Raw genomic sequence first — 21,455 nt, forward strand, 5'->3', positions numbered from 1 at the left:
TGCTGAAGTGCAGTCCATGTGACTGAATAACTAATGTTTATCAGACAGGTAACTAGAAAACTATCATACCTGTTTCTTTATGTGTTTTTAATTATCCCAACTCATTTTAAGACTTAAAGAAATCAGCACATATTTTCATGCTGCAGAGGGAGTGTTTAAAAACAGAAAATGAAGAGAAAATACTGCACTAACAACAGACTCAATCTTTTAAACACTTTAGCATTAAAAATTCTAACAACAAATCGTATTTAGAATGGGAAATGTTAATGACTTGCCAACAGCATTGAAGTAATCTTTTTAGCTCTTCGCTGTACTTGTTGAGTTGGTCTCCAGTCTAAATCTCTTAGGGTGATAACCAGAAACTTGGTTCTGACAGACAGGAGGTTCACAGATCTGACAGACTGTGGTGTGTGTGTGTGTGTGTGTGTGTGTGTGTGTGTGTGTGTGTATGCAGGCACCCGCACAGTACACTTCTACCTCATTCATGGGATCACAGAAGTATCTTTCTCTACATCTAACTCAAATGAGCTTTCTGGAGGGTTAAAATGACCTGGGTACTTTTGGGTGGAAGTAATGTTAAAGGGGTAACAGTGTATGCCAATTATAGGTTCAGTTGAACCAATACAGTTATGATGAGTGGATAATACTCCTTCATTGTTTTGAACACTATATCTTAAAAGCAGCAGTGTTTTCCTTTGGCAAGTTGTCTTTGAAGTATGAGCTTAGTATTCTTAGCTGTTCCCCTCTATAATGTCCCTCACTGTGGGGAGGGAGAAGCTTGGCTTGAGAGTCCTATCTAACAAATCAAGAAACAGAATTTCTCTCCCTGCTCTTATTCCAGGGGTTTTCAGCCCAGCTGGTACCTTTTCATCTACTCTGCCATTATAGGTCCCATTCATAATAGTACAATAGCTTTGTCCCATCTTGTCCCCCTTCATGAGATTTGCCATATGTGAGCAACCTCGGAATTCATATTTTTAAAACGTCAGTTTCGGTTAAATAAATTTGGTTTTAAATAAAATATTTAACTCTCATAAAAATTTTTTCCGATTTTTTTTCCATAAATACAAGGATCTCATACAAAAGATTTTGTAAACAAGATCCTTCTCACAATTCAGATTCACCCCACTGCCATGCTTCAGACAGAGCCTTATATTTGTTCTCTTGCTAAAAATGGAGAGTCACAGGTCTTTGAGGGGTGATAAAGATATATTTGCAGTAACCTGAGGCTGTCTGCTGATGCTATCAAAAGACTGAAAGAAAACATAAAAGGCAGTTCTTCCTGATTATGTGATCCAACTATATTTTAATGCCAAGTCTGTGTGTCATGGAGAATCAGCTTACCTCTACCAACAGCTGTGTCACACGTTTGAAGGACCTGTCGCCGAGACTTTGAAGAAGAGAACAGGTTGCTAGCCTGAACATGGCCACTGCACCATTAGATAAATCTGGTCTGACAACAAAGAGACAGTGAGATCACCATACTCAGCATTATGGCCCTCGATGACATTGACCTCCTGGGGCCTCCAGGACCTCTGCAGGATGATGGGAATACCATGGAGCATCACTAGATGCTAGCTAGTGCAGACCCTTTGCTAGACTGTCACTGTCTTCACTGTCTGTTTTCATTTTCAATATTTGCTTTTGCATTTTGATTCCCAAAGTAGGGGAACAACGTTTGAAGCACAATAGGAATTGCCATCTTTAGAACAATTACAACATGAAATGAATTGTATCACCTTTCAAACTTGATGACCTCCATATAAACTTCAGAGGAACATTTTTCAAAGTTAAATCAGAATCTGGACAAGTTGACCTCAAACCTTGTCCTGAAATGACTCTTCCCCTGGGAACCCCAGGGAGGACACTTAACCACTCTCTGTTCTTGGTAAAGAAGGATTATTTTTAAATGAACAGGAGATCCTACTTTCCCCTTCTCATTGCAGCAGAAAAACTTCACAATTCTTTTAACCAGTCTAAATTCGGAAGAGTTATGTCTGAAAGATTCTGTCACCAGAAATATATTCATTCAAGAAACTTTGTATTCTTTCATCTGTGAATAAGGCAACTCTATGTTTGAGGTCTACTTTATGCAATGTGACTTTTTAGGCCAGATTTCTAGGAGTTAAGTCCATTTTATTCTTCCTATATTTGGAGTGTTTTGTGTTTTGACCTCACTTTTCATAGTCTGAATTTAAAAAGATGGGATCGATAAAGTTGGGAAATATGGGATGGAGCAACTTTATAACACTGAATTCAACCTATGACATATTATTTCTCTATGTCAGATAAGATCACGTAATGAATACTGCAATCACACTTTTTAAAATAAAGTGTTTCTTTATAAGGAAAGAAGCAAATCTTCTGTAAAATCTGTGACTGAGATGATTTAAAGAAGACATAAAAGTGAATTAAATGCTGTTTCAACCATCCATCTTCCAAAGTACATATTCCAAGAAAAAAACATGGTGCAAATGTTTTAGCAAAGACAGTGGATTTCTATGGAGGCACTTCAAGATTCAGATTATGAATGTAACTCAAGAGAACAAAATAGAAATGCCAAGTTAAACATGGTAGTTTTTAACAAATAAATGATAATTAAATAAGGTGGAAATCCAGATTGAGAGTATCTGTGGCCATCAAAAGAAGGCCATGATGGTCTTCTTTTGAGTTCATTTTTAATATTACACACCCAATGGTCTAAATTGTAGAAGGCATCTGGCCTGACTCACTTAAAGAACTCTATTTTAATTCCAAGGGTATATAATTAGAATACTAGTATTCTAGCACTTCAAGATATTTTTAAAAGTTGTTTGAAAACTGCTATATCATCACAGAAGGCTCCTCCCTGGCACAGAAAATGGAAAAGCTGCTCACAGTGTTCAGGATGCACTTGAATCTTGCTTTCCATTGCCCTCTTCTCTTCACTTCCAGGCCATCCATCCCTCTCGACTCCAGCATTGCAATCAGTTCCCTGCAGCCATCCGATGCCAGCTGGACTTCTAAAGCACTGCTTTAAGGACAGTGGCACAGAACTTTAGGAACAAGACTGCAGAAGTGTCACACCTGTGCTCAAAGGCCTGCCAGGCTGCATTCCAACCCCACAGCCCCTCCTGCCACATAGTTCCCATCATTTCTGTCAATCTGGTTCACTAGCCATACTGCCCCAACCCCAGCACAACTCCTCTGCCACTACCCTCATCAAAGCCTCCTGTTTTCTGTCCACATTCTATCCTTGACCTTCTGTCATACTGATAGAGAATTTACTCTGTAAAGGTTCAGATGCTGAATATTATTGACTGGGTGAACCCAAAAGCTCCTGTTGCAACCAGTCAGCTCTGCCACTGGAACACAGAAAAAGAGCCATAGCCACTATGTAAATGAACGGGCATGGGCCGGGTTCCAGCAAAACTTTATTTTAGGACATTAAATTTCAATTTCATATAATTTAACTGTCATGAAATATTTTCTTTTTATGTTTCTCCAATCATTTCACAATGTAGAGGCAATTCTTAGTTAACAGACCATGCAAGAACAGACAATGGGTAAGATTTGAACTGTGGGCTACAGTTTGCCAACCCCTGTTAATTGTAACTCCTCTGTTCACAATCCCGCAGTGGCTCAGAACATATGCTTGGGTCCTCAGCATAGTTTATAAGCCCACATATTACTGAGTTCCTTTGCCTTTCTGCCTTTATCTCCAATTAGTCTGGTTTTCCTCTGTTCTAGATAACTCTCCTGCTTTGTGCCTCTCAAACACATTTAATACAAGCTGCCTCAGGCCTTTTACACTAACTTATTTCTCTTCCTACTCCTCCCCCTTATATTTCCATGACTCTCTTGCTTACTTCAAAATTTTGATCCAATGCCATCTTCTCAGAGTCTATCCTAAAGACTTTATTTCAACTGTAACCACACAGTTTTAGGCTGAATTGTGTACTCCACAAGTTTATCGACAGAAGTCCTAACCTTGTTATCTCAGAATGTATGATATTTTAAGATAAAGTCTTTAAAGACATGATTCACTTAAAATGAGGCCTTTAGAGCAGGCCTTAATCCAATCTGTTTCTATAAGAAGAAATTTAGACACCTAAATAGACAGCAGAGGCATGCATGCACACAGTGAAGACTGTGAGGACATAGCAAGAAAGTGGTGGCCTATAAGTCAAAGAGAGAAGCCTCAGAAGAAATCAAAGGGGACTTTCACTTCCAGAACTATGAGAAAATATTTTTTTTTTCTGTAGTTTAAGTCATCTAGTCTGTGGCATTTTGTTATGGCAGCCCTGACACATACCCTAACTTCCATAACCTCTCAAACCTACTTAACCTGTTATTTTTACCCAGAGAACTTATCACCTCTAACACACAATTGAATTCACTGCTTTGGCATGCCTATTATCCGTCTTCCTCTACGTGAGGGCAAGGATTGTTTACTGATGTAGCCCAAGTTCTTAGAATAATGTCCAGCAAAACATAGGCACTTAATGAACATCTACTGGATAAGTGAAACCCTTGCCATGCATTTATCTTTTCATATCCTCTGCCTCTATTTGTTCTTTTGGGGAGGTCCAATTACCAGCTCAGCATCTCTAAACCCAGGGCCAGTAAAACCGAGTTAAAATATTACCACTGCTGAGAATGACTCTCTTGCCACCAATAATAAGTGGTCTGTCTTTGGACTCTACTAATACACGGTCTGTAACTTCCTGGCATCGCTTAACACATTGAAGCCTGCATGATATTTTTTTAATGTATGTTTTATCTTCTCCACTAAGTGTTAAGCTCCTTTATGGTACAGATGTTGCCTTGAGCCTTTTCAAATCCCTCACCATACCTTCTGAGTATGCCACACAGACTAGGGATACAATAAACATTTGCTGCACTTAGGAAGAGTATTATAATAAAAACACCTGTTACTTACTGTATTGTGGCAGGTTCCTCTTAGGACTTTGTTATTATATCCATCACAAGTCATAACCTCCTGAAGGGTGTACTACCATTGGTCCCCTTTTATTGGTGAGGTCATTGAGCCTAAGAAGATTAACTTACCAAGAGAATACAGCTAATGATTAATAAAGCTAGATTTCAAATACAAATCTATCACTGAAGAAAGGTGCCGAGATTCATTGCCCCACCTGTGAAAAAAGAGAAATGCTTACTTTTAAATAAAACTACCACTTATTATGCTAAGTGAAACAAAACAAAGAAATATGTGCCTAAATTCTCATTTATTTTAGAGGTTTGAATGGATCGATTTCACAATTCCAATGACTAGGTGGCTTGTTCTGAACTTAAAATTTAGTCTCTGTGTGTTCTTCAAATTTATATATTTCAAATTTGTATATTTGAAATATTTTTTTTAAATTCATAATTTGAATTCATAATAAAATCATCCTCTAGATCTTGTCTTATTAGTAATACTTTCAGTTTTATAATATAAAATATATCAAGTACGTTCGGTTTTCCTAAAGGTAGTATTTTAATATCTATATATCCTGCCATCACTTTATAATATTTAACAATTTAATGAATCAGAATCTTAATATTGACTTATAAAGAAACTAATTTCTATTTTTCATTTTTTTTAATTCTACTGTACTTTATATCCTACAAAAGTCAAAATGAATAGTTATAAATCTTACTTTTTAATAAAGAAAAAATTTACTTAATTATTAATTTAACAATTTAATACCTTTAGACTAATCGTTTTAGAAAAAAACGATTTATATATATATTGGATCAACATATAAGTTATCTGGAATTTTTAGGTAGGAGGTAATTTTTTGAAAGAATGAAAATAAAATTGAGTTTAACCCTGTAAGTAAATAAATTTTAAATTTTGCTATTTTTTAAGGAGGGCTTTGCATTCAAAGCTCTGTAGTTTGAACATTTTAAATAGATAAAAGCAAAAGTACTCTGGCCTTTTCTAAGGACTTCAGAACAATTGGATAATATTAATCAAACTACTTTAAACTGATTGATCAGTATTCAAAACAGGACTTAGCATGACTTGAATGAGTACTGTATCCCAGCTACTGTCTTTAAGAATTCTGGCTGGAAAAAGGATCTGGTGATAGCTTGAATTAGGATCACTTAATTTTTCTAATGTAAAAACTGATGTCTTGTCCAAGGTCATTGCTAAGATGAAATATTGCTAAGATTTAAGTCCAGGTCTTTTGGGCTATAAGGCCCAGGTGTTCCTATCAGATCAAGCCACCAACTAAGACACTTATCACAACCTAAGGTAATGCTAACAATGTGCTTCTGGAATTCTGGGTGAATGACATTGGTAGAATCACCTCAGTAACTTGGCTTCATTTGTGTCTTCTGCAAGTAAAGTAATCAGACCAAATGATTTTTAAGATCCATTTTTTCTTGACATGTCTAAGACACAAACAGCTCCTTATTCAAGTATAAGCTACACAACACACATAATGCTGCCTTTATGGCTACTCTTGTATCTAGCACTTGTAGTAAGAGTGGCAAGACATCAGTTTTTGCATCAGAAAAATTAAGTGATCCTAATTCAAGCTTGAATTTAGACAAGTATCTTACTTTCAGAATGCAGGGACTGTGCTCTTACTTGAGGCAGGCTGGGAGAGATCATTGCAAAGTACATTTGCATGTGTTTGGGTACATGTCCAGCAGTTGGCTGTCTAATTTCCCTCGGGGAACTTTAGTAGACACAGCATAAAACTGATCTAAAAGCTCTTTACAGATTTGGCTTCATAGCTGTTTGAAGCCTTTGACTTTTGTTTATCCCAGGGCATTACAAGATGGTTAGGAAATTCTTATGTATCTCCCAAAATAAAACAAGCTCTATGTACCTTAACATAGCGTACAAGAGAACGCAACAGACTTGGCAGGCACTATGCATCTTATGCTAACCTGGTGCCCTCAAAACAGAAATCTCCCCGTAATAGAGGTGAAAATACTGAACTTGGAGGATTAATGACTCTTACAAGAAGAAACTACAGAGATAAAAATGATAAACTCAAAGTGATAATACTTTTTTTCTTTTATTGATAATCTTAAGATCATAGCACATCCAAGGTAGTACCCTTCGGTTTCCAGCAATGTTATAATTAAAGACTAAAAGAACGTATGTATTTCTATTCTTAGTTTATTAGGGTCTCTTATACAGGTAGAGATATGTGCCTATTTTGTTATATGAAAACACTGTAATTATTCATTTGCAGAAAAATGAGAAAGCATGAAACATGGATGTTCATAAGTCAGTCATTCATGATATATATGACTTTTAAAATGAGCAATTACACAACCCATACCTCATTTAAAAACGTGTAGGTACAATTTTTTTTTTTTTTTGCTTCTAATTACAGAGAATTCAGACTTTCAGTGTTCTGCACTATCTGCAAAAATTTCTGGGTAAAAATAAGAAAACAGTAGAACTACAGCAGGGATTAGAATGAGTAGCTCAAGGGGACAAAATCAGAAGAAGTGATATAGGCAAAGAGTGACAACCCTACCAAGCTTGAGGAAGACCTATGAGAAACAGACAGGAGATTGTGGGAAGGGCTTTTTTGGATAGGGTGGCCAGCACATGGCTCAACAGATGACATTTGAGCTGAGAATGAAAGTCATCTCACAGCTCTTCAGTGAGGACTTGAGTTTGAGGAGAGAACACTATGTAGGGAAACAAGTGGATAATGAAAAATCAAGTTTTTTATCTCAGCTCCTGCATATCCCAGAGATGGCAACTTGGTCTAGATTCTTCAATGGTACCGCCTAGATCTAATCATATGATTCAGAAACAACCACATTACATTATATGGATGAAGAAATACATGTATGTATGATATTCTCCCACAGTACTGTGCCAAATTTGGGTTCGGAAAACACTGTGTTACGGTAGACCTGGAAAATTATGTATTCCTTCTATCTTTCAGAAGATTTTGATCTACTTGAGCTACCACTTGAACACCAGAGATGGTCCAGTGACACTGTGTTGATGAGTAATAAAATGCTGGATCATATGGAATAGACAACTCATACTAAGGGAATTAAATAAATAAAAGGAATTAAATCAATGCACACCACAGAGTAAAGCTGGGCTCCAAGGAGAAGAAAAATGAGATCTGAATAGGTGTTTAACTGATGAAATGTGACATTCACTCTCTGACCACTCGAAAAGCCACAGAAGGATTCCTCCAGCCAGGGATGAGGAATGGTGAGCTTGGCCAGTAGCTCCTATGAACAGTCAGGGGAAGTGTGGGCAATTAGGTTTTTAGCCAGACCTACTTTTCCTACAAATAATCCCACTGATTCTCTTCCTGAGCTGATTGTCTCCTTCCTTGTTAGCTCCTCTCTCATCAACCTAATTCTTACAGAGGAAAATATTTTAAAGGTTCTTGCCTCCCCTCTGTCCACCGTCCTTGTCTACCCTTGGTGAAAACCACAAGACAGCTCTCCTCTGCTTTTTGAAATCTTAACATAGATACGAGGCAGCCAACCATCCTATTTTCTGTGATGGCAGGGTGACAAGCAGCGGTGGGAATGATGAAGGAATGTCTTACAAAACCACAAGGCTCAGCTCTCAATAAGCACTTAATAAATGTTGGTTGAAAAAAAAAATAAATGGAGTTATCATTACTGAAGACTAATAAAAAGCAAGTGAATTAAAACATTGCAGTCATTTACATGTAGGCTTCCTTTCTGTTTACTCCTAATTACGAGGAAGCATAGTGATGACTAAGTATCCGATTATTACTGGTAAAAATTTAATTTGAAGAAATCATATAGAACATTCTATAGAAACTAGATCAGCAACAGTCACAGAAGCTGCCATTTGCAAAATATCTGCTATCTACAGAAATATGTGGAGGAAGAACCCCATTATATCCATGAGATGCACCTTCTAGATGACTTCAGATTGGGATTGGGGATAAAGCACCTTCTAGACAACTTCAGTGGGATTGGGGATAAAGCAAGAATCCCAACACAGGCTGCCCACCCATCTTCTACATGTGCTTCTGCCCATCAGCATAGTTGGGGGTTGAGCAGAGACAGCAGCTCTCCTGGAACATATTTTTGGAATACAATCCTTAATTTTAAGGTAATATATTTATATTATGGTCATTAAGACTATAATGAAAAGACATTGGAAGGAGTGAAATGGATCCAGATAGTGAGCCAGATATGAGACACATAAAGAGGGGTGTCAAGTAATGGGCCACTTTTTAGGAGGTTACTCCCTGAACAAAAACTTGGCACAGTCCATCTCCCTCAACCCTGGCCACCCATTCAGCTCAGCTCTGACTCATTCCCCCTGAAATTGGAAAATAATGACAAGCTGATCTTCCTCATCCTTTGTTATATGCTGATCTGCTGCAGAATCCTATCTATTCTCCTTTAAAGACATAATGTGAACATTAGTACCAAATAAAGAATATCTGGAGGCATCTTCATGTTACTATGGTATCTCTAATAGGCAGGAGAAATGGATGATATTAGGCTTCAAGTCATACTTTGCAGAGGCTTAATCAAAACTGATCTGTTTGTGAAAATGTTTGCCATATACTGCAATATATAGATACAGATATAGATACATACCTGTGCGTGTAAAGATAGATAGATAGATATCACTGGTGAAATATTTTTTCTGATTATCTATCAAGACCAGTTGGTCTTTGTTTTCTTCTATAAGGAAAACAACTCCTTATATTTTAGCCACCCACCCACCACCTACCCACAAATAGATCACAATGCTAGCAAAGTGATATGGAAGAGATCAATTTGCTTGATCAAAGAAAATCAACGCCTAGGCCTAGCAAAAACAAACCATAACTATTTTACTGAGCTGTAATAACATCCTCTTATAAAACAAACATCACATGATTTTATGCATCATTTAATTTGACTGATCACCATCATATCATCATCTTAGAAAACAGAGCCACCGCCATTGGAAGGCAAGGGATTATCTTACTTAGATAAAGAAACATATAGATTGATTTTGGAAAGAAGCTTTGCAATCGAAATAAAGGATAATAATAGCAAAAGATGTGGTCAATAGATAGGAACCTTATGATTCACCAAGCAAAATGATTATCTTGATCTTTCCACTCTCAAGAACTTTTGAGGAGGAACGACATGACCCCTGTTTGTAATTCTAAGCAAACCACGTTGTTCATTGATGATACCAGTGGTGGGTGAATGTATCATTTTACTGGCAGGAATGTATTTCTCTTGCTTATGGTACTTTTCCTGTTGACATCAAGGTGGGCCCTGTTATCCGAATATGCCCCCAACAGCCCAAATGTTAACAGTTTGGTTCCTGGCTTGGTACTTTCAGGAGGTGGCAGAACCCTTAAGAGTTGGGTCCTACTGTTCAATGGGGATGTGATCTCCGAGGGAGTGGGTCCTCAGCCCTTTCCTTTTCCAATCATGAAGGGAGAAATTTTTCTACACATTTGCTTCTCCTGTGATTTTCTGCCTTGACACGGGCACAGAAGATACAGATAGGCACCTGTAACTGATTAAGGGTTGAAATCCCCAAAACTGTCAGTCAAAATGTACCTGTTTTTTTTTTCCCTAAGTTGATTATCTCAAGTTTTCATGACAGTACCAGAAAGCTGACCAACACAGGGTAATACAATGGAACACAGGCAGAAAATCTGAAGGTAGGAGGAAAAGAGACAAGCATTAGAATTTTTTTCCATTATATCTCTGTGGCTTGGCTGCCTCCCTGTTCTGTAGGCCATAATTCTTATTCAACAGCCCTCTACATAGTTTCCCATTCCATGTTCTTGAAACAGTCCCCTTCGGTCGTCCACTGTGACTAGCTTCAGTGTACACTTTCCCCCCTTTGTGATTGCCTTATACCCTGCCTATATATAGAATCTCTTTATCAAATTACATTTGTGAGTGCAAGGTCACTTTCCTACTAGATACACAATGGATACAGAGCACAATCAATGTACAATATCCTTAACAGGCTTTGTCCTATTGTTATGAAAAGTGAATATTTCAAGAATTTAAATGAGACACTGATGTCTAATTGGTGATATTTCTGGTAAGAGAGCCCTGATTACCTTAACCAAGAGGGGCAAATGTAGCTCTTCCGATGAATATTAGTCCTTCCCTTTTAGACCACATGTGTCATACTAATTAATTGTGTCAACCAACCAATACAAGAGTTTCAAATTTATCATGTCTAAGACTAAGGGACCATACCAACTCATGTGAAATTGTTGCAATGATAAAAAAAAAATCATCTTGTTGAAAAAGCAGTCTTTAAGATCTACAAACTGACATAATATATTAATTATGTGACAAAGAACATAGAATACTACACAATGCAGTATTAACATTCAGATTTCCCTGTACAATTAAAGGGGCAGACACTAACCTGCGTGCATAAGTATTTTATACACTGAAATAAGGGATCCTTCATAAGATTTGACAGCAGTGGTACAATTTGGGAAACTTAAGCAGGACCCTGAATATCTCATAACTCTTGGCTGAAAGTTAAACAGAACAAAACAATCCTTTTTATACAGTTGATAATGTATAAACTCTGCTGGGAAAGGTAACATAATGCCATGTAGTCATTGACAACCAAGTATCAACATCACATTTGGTGGGCTTTCTTCTTGAGAACAGGTTTCAATAGAAGGAAGATCACAAGAAGACATATCAACATAGTATTTCGTGTGCATTTGAATAAGGAAAATTGTATATAATGCTATGAGAAATATTTAAAATTTGAAAGAATAAATTAGAATTAAAACAAAAATAATGAACAGCCTAATTTCAGACCTGTCAGGTCAAGGGAATGTAAACTGTGTATTCAACTGTAATATGGCAGGTTCACAACAGAAACTCCTGTCATTTTTTTGGTCAGGATTAAATTTAGATTTTGTTAATTTTTAATTATGTGAAGTCCTCAGGGACACACCTTGTGTATGAGATGTGTCTTCCCTGAGAGCAAATATGGATGGTATGAGGCCAGGACAAGATGTGGAATGCTGTGGAATGGGAAATACGATCCTGAGATCCATACTTCTGAGCAGGGAAGAAGGAGAAAGGAAAAAGGACACATGACCAAAACTGGTTTTGTTCACTCTCTGACTTTGCTGAGGGTCACCCTTTACTTTTTATTCATATTTTTAAAATGCAGCACAAAAGTACTTAAATCTTTACATGATTAACTTTGCAATGGCTTGACCCCAAATAATGTCAAGATAGGAAAGCACTTAGTGCAGACTTCTGAAACAAACCTGTGTACTTTCTCTCTCTCTCTCTCTCTCTCTCTCTCTCTCTCTCTCTCTCTCTCTCTCTCTCTCTCTCTCCCTCCCTCCCTCCTTTCCTCTCTCCCTCCCTTCATTTCCCTGTTCTATATGTGATGGAATTCTTACATCATGCTCTTATAACATAATTTTCTTCAATTTCAAATACTTTAATCCACTAGATAAACAGCAATTCAAACCTTAACAGAAGTTTTGTTTGTTTTTTTTAGCTTAAATTGCCTTTGCTTCCCTTAGGTGAAGAGCTGAACTCTACCACACCTGTAGCTTGCAGGTGAGAAGTCTGACATAGAGCTCCAGGCAATATTAGACAAATGTTTAGGGAATTCTTGGTAATAGGAAAATGTGGTCAGGCCTTGATTTTTCAAGAACATGGGGTATAGAATATTGATAAGTGTCAAAACAACCTTCAAATAACTACAAGACTTTCTCATGCTAAAATCCATAGTTAAAGAAAAACCATTCAAAACTCCATATCTATAATATCATTTTCCCCTTCTTAATGGGTCAACATTCTTGGTAATGTATTACATGGGTTCCTATGATATGCAAATTACCCACTTATAGAAGTATCACATTGCTAATCTTAAAACCCATCTCCATTTATTTAGATGTACAAGGATATACTGAATAGTAGAAGCCTCATCTATAATTGAATATAATACGGTACATCAAGAGACAAGTCTCAAATTGAGAAAGAATTAGGATGACTGATCCTACATTAAATCTCACTAAACTGGAAACTATTGCATTGTAATGCTCGCCTATGGATTTCTGCAATTTATCATCTATAAAAAAAGACCTTTCTAAGTACTTATGTTCTTACGATGAGTGAAGCTGAAACATATGTTTTAAAATTTACACTCTGCTGGGTACATTGGTGCATATCTGTTATTCCAGCAGCTTGGGAAGCTGAGGCAGGAGGATCCCAAGTTCAAGGTCAGCCTCAGCAACATAGCAAGGACCTAAGCAATTCAGAGAGACACTGTCTCCAATTTTAAAAAGGGCTGGGGATGTGGTTCAGTGGCTAAGTGCCCCTGGGTTCAATCCCTGGTACCAAAAGTAAAATAAAACAAAAAATAAATAAAATCAACATTTTGAAAAGTGATGTGCATGATAACAATATGAAAGTATTTCTGTTAAAATGAATGAATTTTAGCTTATGATTTTACCACTGAATTCATACTCTCTAACATAAAGATTATTTAGGAAAAATTAGTAAGTGAATTATGCATTTCCAAGTAATCTTAGACATTGTTGAAAATCACCCAAAAAGCTCTCAGAAAAGGAAATTGCTTCTCTTTAACTCTTGATAACACTGACAAGATACATCAATGGAAAGTTTGTGTCCATAAAAATTTCTTTGCACTTCAATTATCCTGTTTGTGTACATGCCTGAGCCATTTTGGTAACAAATTAGAAGCAACTGCTCCAAACACAAATTTATAATATATTTCAGAATTCATCTATTTTTCAAATGCCAAACAGAGTCACTATTTCCTCAGATGACACCATTAGTTGAAAAACCAAGGATAAAATACATTTTGGTTGAAAGGAAAAAAAAATCATCTGAGGCACGTTCACACTGTTTTAAATTTTTGATAACTACAAAGGCGCATGCTGATTGTTCAGGATACAATTAGCAACTTCGTGCATATCTAACCTTAAAGTAAATTTTTTAAACGAATTCAACTCTGCTTCCTACTTCTTCATTAATTACTAGCTAAGGGACTTGAAAGTGCTCTAATGAATTTTACATTAGATCCCGCAATATGAACAGTGTATATTATCACAGCATCTCGTAAATGCATAAATTAACTTTTCCAAGTAGAATTTTGAGTAGTTGTAAAGACTATGGCTGGATTTCACCATTTAATATTGTATGGATTGAACAGAAAAGAATTTATACAAGAAACTGTGCTTTGATCACATTTCTCAGGACAGGAATATCTCTGGATACCCCCACCAAAATCTGCTGCTCTTACTTCTCAAGGCTCAAAGCCACTAATCTTAGGGTTAATTTTTTTCCAAATCAAAGAAACCACTCCTGTTTACTTTGATTTCTGAATATGCAGGAAATAAAGCTTAAAATATTGCTGCTATGCTGGCTTTCCATAAATTCCATATCACAAGCTGCCTACTAGTTATTAGACAACCTGTGAACAGACTGTAGTTTGGATGTAATACTTGTGGCTTATAACTCTGCAACTATTTGCCATTTTCATAAAATTCATCAAAATCAGAAGTTCAATTAAACTATTCTACAAACAGAATAAACAAAGAGGGCAGAACAGGACACCTAAATCCAGCAAAAAAAAAAAACAGGTAGAAGTTTAAAATTGTTATATTAAAGAAAAAAAACAGACAACCACAAAAGCCTCGTGTAAACTATTTGGGGGAAATATTTCTCTAATTTTACAGCAAGAATAAAGATCACATATTGAGCACTGTCAAATGAGACAAGGAGTCCTAAATGGTACACCATCCTTCCTAGAATTGTTATAAACAGGCAATGCCAAGGTCATACTGATGGGACTATCAAGTCATAACATGAATGTGAGGACCAGGTGAGAAACACAGCAGTTACAAGAGTCAGAGGTAGGCTCTTGGTAGGTATTCTTTAAAACACTGAAAGTCACCACAATTTGTACTGCCTAAAGATGAGCACCTAGATATTAATGGGATGTTAACATTAAAATATTAACAATTCACTTCGTGTCTGCTAAGATTTAATGGTGCACTCCGAAGTCATTTGATTGTTACTGTTATCCTCTCAAAATTGTTTTCCTCTTTCACATCATCAACATATTTGCACAAGCAGTTGTGTTGACAATTTTCTGTCCTACTTATTCTTTCTAATTATTTAAAGAAAGACAAATATGAGTTAGAATTAAAAAAAAATAAAACCAATAATATTTCCCCAGAACCCCTGAATCAAAGTGTACTATTATACACACACACACATACACACACACACACAGGTTCTGTTCTCTCCAAAGTTTGATGGCCCCTTACAAGTATTTATTATCAGTCAACTCTATCTGGTGCCACCTGTCAGTAACTTCATGACATCAAGGAATGTCATGGATGGCATCACGGTTGGCTTAGCCCTATGATTTTAGAACATCTTTAAAATATTTTCATTCTATCTATAATCAGAAATTTCAATTGTGCAAATTTGTAAACATTGAAATCCATTGCAATGAAACAAATATTAACCTCTCATGGACATTTCACTCCTCAGCTACATTCACATTTTGCTCACATTTTCAAGGAACTCAGAATTCCAAAAGAAATACCCTTAACTGTTCCACTGCCAAGTTCCATGATCAAATACTGGAAATAATCTATGGAGTACAATGCTCCAAGAGTTCTAGAGAATTTCCAAATGCCTGCAGGAAGCACAGCTATGTGCTTTTCCAGTAAACTGCAGCAAGCAGGAGCAAGGGGAGAAAAAAAATCCTTTGCACAATTATGCTTTTTTTTTTTTCTTTTTGTAATCTTTCCACTCTGCAGACACTGCTTCCTTAGACTGAGGCACATCTAACAGCAACACTGCCATGAAAACACAAAAGATACATCCAGAGAATCCAGTTCTAACCCCACACTAGAGCTGCACTGCACACATTTTTAAAAGCATGAATCTCAGCAAACACTCACAATTGCATTTTATTGACAACATTACAAATAATCACAACAAAGAAATAGTGAGCCTTTCCTTCTCCGTTTCAACTTCATTACCATGCTCTGCCAGCTTCTATTTAAAAAAAAAAAAAAAAAGATCATTACCTGTATGAAGAGAACCTGTTAATAGTCTGAGAAGGTACTGGGCAAATTTCAATATTTCACGTTTACACCGCTTTCTACAGCCACTCATCTTAAGCAACAAGGTATTCCTCTGAGGAGAGCCAGAAGTCTTTGCCAACAGGGAAAAAAAAAAAAAAAAAACAGACCGTCTCTGAGGGGAAACTTCTGTCTCAGTTTATGTCACAGGCTGCCTTACAACTCCTGTGGAATTAGCTGTTAGTGCCTGAATCAGAAATTCCTCTAAGAAGCTAGAGAAGCCGGAGACAGACTCAACAGTCACAGGGTGGTGAGGGCGCTGCTTCTCAGGATGGTCCCCAAGTTCCTCGGTGGCAACAGATAGGCTGCCGGATCACACTTGTAGTAAGCCAGCTATGATGCAGCTCGGCATCCCCTCTCCTGAAGCAAGTGCAAACTCGCAGACCATTCAGAGGGAGGCGGGGCCTGCCACGCCAGCTCATCAATGAATCAGCATGTAAGCAGGTGAGAAGACAGATGACAGGTCACTGGGTCTGAAACCCTTTGGATACCAATAAAAGATCCCTGCTAATGCAATCGGGTCTGCTAGAGAAGAATCTCAGGGGCCAAGGTGGATGAAAACAATTCCAAAAAAAATAAAGGAGAAATTGGAAAGCATGCAGCTCAAGGTCAGACATCAGACAATCCCCTGACACAGTGTTAATCAGATTCAGAAAGTCTAAATGGGGGGAAAGCTCATTGGAGAAGCTGACCCCGATTCTCAACAAATAGAGTTGAAGACTGACCAACAAATAGAGGTAATGCTGTTCTGTCACAGATAAACAGATTGCACTTTGGGGGCTCAGAGGTATAAAACAAACTGTTATCTAAAATTGACTACATTTTCTGTACCATCCAGGCTCAGATATTTGGGAATTAGGTGAAATCCTTGTCCGCTTTTATACACAGTAGCATGAAAACCACAACTCTTATGCCCTGTACTTTGCATCCAGGCAACAGAGCTCCAAAACTAATTTGGTGCATTATCCTAAGAGCACAACTGACTCAGTTTCCTCTTATTTCTAGAAGGCAAATGCAACTTCCTGTCTCTCTTCCTGTTGACTTAAGTTAATAGAACAATCACCAGGGTTTGAATTTGGAAAAAGTACTTTGTCTATTAAATACAAAATTATAGAAGCAGTTGCTATAAAAGCCAGAAAACTACAGGCCTGCTTTGGAAGTGCACTTTTTTTTCTGAATTCTTAAATGCCATGGGCAGTTTCTAGGATTTGTTTACACTCTTAATTAATACTCCCAGGGTTTTTTGTTTGTTTTTTGCTCATTCTGTTTAAATATAAACATTATCTCTATGATGTTTAATTTAAATACCATAGACAGTTCCCCTTTTCCCTGTCTATTGACGCTGTAACAATTCTAGTTGGAACTAATATTTCCCAATAACGCTATGTATGAAATGATGTTCTTGTACAATATAGAAAGATGCACTTCTAGAATCACAGACTTAAACATATATAGGGTAGCTGATCCTCTCTGGTAACTCTTTCACATTCTTCCCTGACCCAGTGTTCACACCATTTAAATGGGTCAATGAAGTATTCTCTTCAGGAATTCTCAAAACTTTATATGAAAGTGTTTGAGATTAAAACAGATTCCTTACACAAAAGGTTAGCAAAATATTATTTGAAGTTCTTGCTTCAACAGATCTGGCAGGAGAGATGGTATCTGTAACAAAGTCTGAAATAGGCAGAACATGCTATTATAGTTTGATCACTAGGCTAATTATGGTAAAGCCTCATTAGCTTATCTATAAAATTGGGATGAGAATGCACACTTTTTTCATTTGTTAGAGGGTACAGTAGCATAGGTGATAGTCTTAAAAAAATACAGTCTCTTATTCATTTATCCAGCCAGCACACACTGAGCATTTGTCATTTTCCAGACATGCTTCCATGCATGAACAACACAAGCAACAGTGATAGGGAAAGGCTTCAGTCTAATACATTTCTCAGCAGAGAAAATGACAAATTAACAAAAGAGAATAAGAACATATCATATGTGAATAAGTGCTATGAAAAAAAAAAACTCACATCAGGTTGACAGAATAGAAAGTGAATAGGTGGAGTGATCAGGGAAGATATCCATAAGAATAAAAGCTAAGCTGGGATGTAAATTAAAAGAAGGAGCCAACCATGAGACATTTAAGGCAAAGAGCACACCAGAGGGAGGGAACAGCTGTGTGAAGACCCCAAGCTGAGCTGGGGCTTGGTAGCCGCCAGAGACAGCAAGAAGGGTGTGGCTGCTGAAGCATGCTGAGCCTAGGGAGGCTTCTAGGTGCTGTACTCACAGAGAAAGATGGGCAAGGGTGCTGGAAAGCTGTGCTTGGAAGAGGTGAGGAAGGGTGCAGCCTGTCTGCTGTGTAAAAGAGGAAGTATGAAGGAGCAAGAGCACAAGAAGGGGCACCGGTGGTGAGCAAGCACCATGCTCTCTTTTCCTGGCTTGAAGAATTCTGGCTTCTTAGTTTGACATAGTACATTTTTCCAGTTTTGCTTTTGTTCCCTATGCTTTTGAGGTCCTTTACAGGAAATCATCCTTCCTCCTGGGGCTATTCTCCTGGGTATTTTTGTAAGAATCTTATAGTCCAAGATCTTGTATTTAAGTCTTTCAATGATTTTGAGTTGATTTTTGTATATAGTATGAAATAAGTGTTCAAACACATCCTTCTGCATGTGGATATCCAGTTTTCTCTATATTATTGAAGAAATCATGTTCTTGGCAACTTTATCAAAACCAATTCCTGGGTGTTTATTCAAAATAATTGAAACTAATATATTAAAGAGATATTTTCACTCCTATGTTCATTTTGTCATGATTCAGAACATTACATATTAAAGGCAATCTAAGTGTCCAACAAAAGATGAAAGAATTTAAAAAATAATGTGGCACATATGCAATTGAATACTATTCATCCTTGAAAAAGAATGGAACTGTCATTTGTGATTTTATGGATCAAACTGGAGGATTTGATACCAAGTGAAATAAGCCAAGCACAACAAGATATATATTACATGAGATTATTTTTATGTACAATCTGAAAAAGTTGAGCTAATAGAATCAGAACATAGAATGGTGGTTACCTGAGGCTGGGGGTGAGGGCTATGGTAAGGAGAAATGTGGATCAAAGGGTACAAAGTTTCAGTTAAATAGGAGGAATAATTTTTTTGTTGTTGTTATATTACAAAGCATGATAATAACAATGTATTTTGTGTTTCAAAATTGCTCAAAGAGTAGATTATAAACACTCTCATCACCAAAATGTATGTAAGTTAGACAATGGATGTATATCAAATAGCTTGGTTTACAACACTATACACATGTATCACGTTGTACCCCATAAATACGTACAATTATTACATGCCAACTAAATATTTTAAAACAAATTAAAAATAACATTGTGGGTAGGGTTTTGGTGTTAATAAAATCAAAAGTTATACTTTGAATACTTTAGAATTGAGACAACCAAAATGTACTCAACAGTGAAAATGGATTTCAAAATTAATCTGATCATTTAAAAATATTTGTTAAAATGGGATTTAAAGTATTCAACCTGCAGATGCCAAAGAATAACGGCAGATGTGTTAGTCAGCTCCAGCTACAAAAACAAAATACAACAGACATTTATTATGGGTGCTTTAAACAGTGGACATTTATTTTTCAGCCTTCTGGAAATTAGGAAGTCTGAGATCAAAGTGCTCACCTATTCAGATTTTGGGGGCCCCTATTCCTGGCAGGTAGAGTGCTGGCTTCTCACTGCTTCCTTCCCAAAAGGAAGACAGGGCTAAAGTTCTTCCTCTTTCATGAGGACACTAGTTCCCCATCATGGAGGCTCCACTCTCACAACATCTAGCTCAACAGTCTCTTCTTATAAGGACACTGATGTCATTGTGAGGACTCCACTATTATGACCTCATTAAAACTGTCCCCCCAAAAACAACCACTTCCAAACACAATCACACTGGAGATTAGAGCTACATATATGATTCGGGGGCAAAGAAGACAAAGCAAACCTTTGGTCCACAACAGAAATGGCATAAACATCTTTACTAAGCAAATTTAACTTAGATGAAATGGACCATTTCTTTAAGAATGATGAAAACTACAGTAATCCACCAAATATGAAATATATAATTTGAATAGCCCTATAACTTAAGTAAATTTAATTTATAATTGAAAATCTCCCCATAAAAGAAATATTCAGGTCACAGAGTTTCACTGACTTCTACCAAATCTGTAAAGAAGTATTATTAGCATTTTTTTTAGACAGGTTCTCCCTACATTGCTTAGCACCTTGCTAAGTTATTGATACTGGCCTCAAACCAGCAATCCTCCTGCCTGAGCCTCCTATATCTCTGGAATTACAGGCATGCATGACTGCATCTGGAATAACACCAATTCTTTACAATTTCTTTGAGAAAACAGACAGGAAGTAATAGTTTCTAACTCATTTTATGAATCTACTGTTAGATTGATATCAAACCCAGTTAGAGACAATAACATGGAAAAAAAAATACTCTTGCAAATTGACACCCCCAAACTTCTTTAAGAAACATTATGAAAGAGAAATTGGCAATGTATAACAAGAAAAAGATAAAGTTCTTCCTAGGGATCCAAGATTGGGTTAGTATTCAAATAACAATGTAATCCACTATTTTATCAGGATAAAGAAAAAGAGTCACATGATCATATTAACTGAAGAAAACAAAAAGCACCAGTTCAATACCCATTTATAATTTTTAAACATCACAGAAATAGGAATAGAGTGAAACTAATTCCACTTGACAAAGACCATCTACTAAACCCTACTAGTAACATGATACCTACTGGTGAAAAACTGAATGCTCCCAACCTAAGGTCAAGAATGAGATAATTAAGTGCTTCAAACTGTGTTGTTTCACATAGTGTTGGAAGTACTAGCCAGTGCAACAAGTTAGGAATGGAAATTTAATATCTACAGATTGTTAAGAAAAGTCATCTTATTTGCTGATCATATGACTTTCCACATAGGAAAGTCATATGATCAGCAAATAAGTTTGGTGTGAATTTAACAAAACATGAATAAGACTTATATGCTGAAAATTACAAAAAAAAAGACTGACAAAAACAAAGAAAAGTTACATAAATTGAGATACTCTGTATTCATGTAAAAAGAAGACTTAACATAGTAAAGATGTAAATTCTCCCCTAATTGGAATACAAGTTTAAGGCAGTTGCAATCACATACCCATCAAGTTTGTTTGTTTTTGTTTGTTTAATGTAGACAAAGCTAAAGTAAAATGTATGTAGAAGTATAATGGAACCAAATTAAATAATGCAATTTTGCAAAGAATAAGTCTTCAAATCATAACT

General features: G+C 36.6%; 1 protein-coding gene and 1 long non-coding RNA gene across 5 annotated transcripts in view; both read right to left on the reverse strand.

Annotated features, from left to right (window-relative positions):
* Kcnip4 (potassium voltage-gated channel interacting protein 4) overlaps nt 1-21,455 on the reverse strand; it is a 1,050,293-nt gene that overhangs the window by 815,911 nt on the left and 212,927 nt on the right. Inside the window, exon 1 of one of the 4 annotated variants that reach the window (XM_078021132.1) lies at nt 16,059-16,482. The exons of the other annotated variants lie outside the window; for them this stretch is intronic. Within the exon in view, the coding sequence (XP_077877258.1) occupies nt 16,059-16,146 (88 nt within the window). The 5' untranslated portion in view covers nt 16,147-16,482. Of the gene's footprint in view, nt 1-16,058; nt 16,483-21,455 lie in introns of those variants that run through there. 4 annotated transcript variants of the gene reach the window in all.
* Nucleotides 1,120-5,130, reverse strand: LOC144366493 (uncharacterized). Its single transcript, XR_013425555.1, has 3 exons — nt 4,922-5,130; nt 2,878-3,013; nt 1,120-1,453 (listed from the first exon to the last, which is right to left on the reverse strand). It is a non-coding gene; the product is annotated as an uncharacterized LOC144366493 (long non-coding RNA).

This window comes from Ictidomys tridecemlineatus, chromosome 9, assembly GCF_052094955.1.
Source record: "Ictidomys tridecemlineatus isolate mIctTri1 chromosome 9, mIctTri1.hap1, whole genome shotgun sequence".
NCBI lineage: Eukaryota > Metazoa > Chordata > Mammalia > Rodentia > Sciuridae > Ictidomys > Ictidomys tridecemlineatus.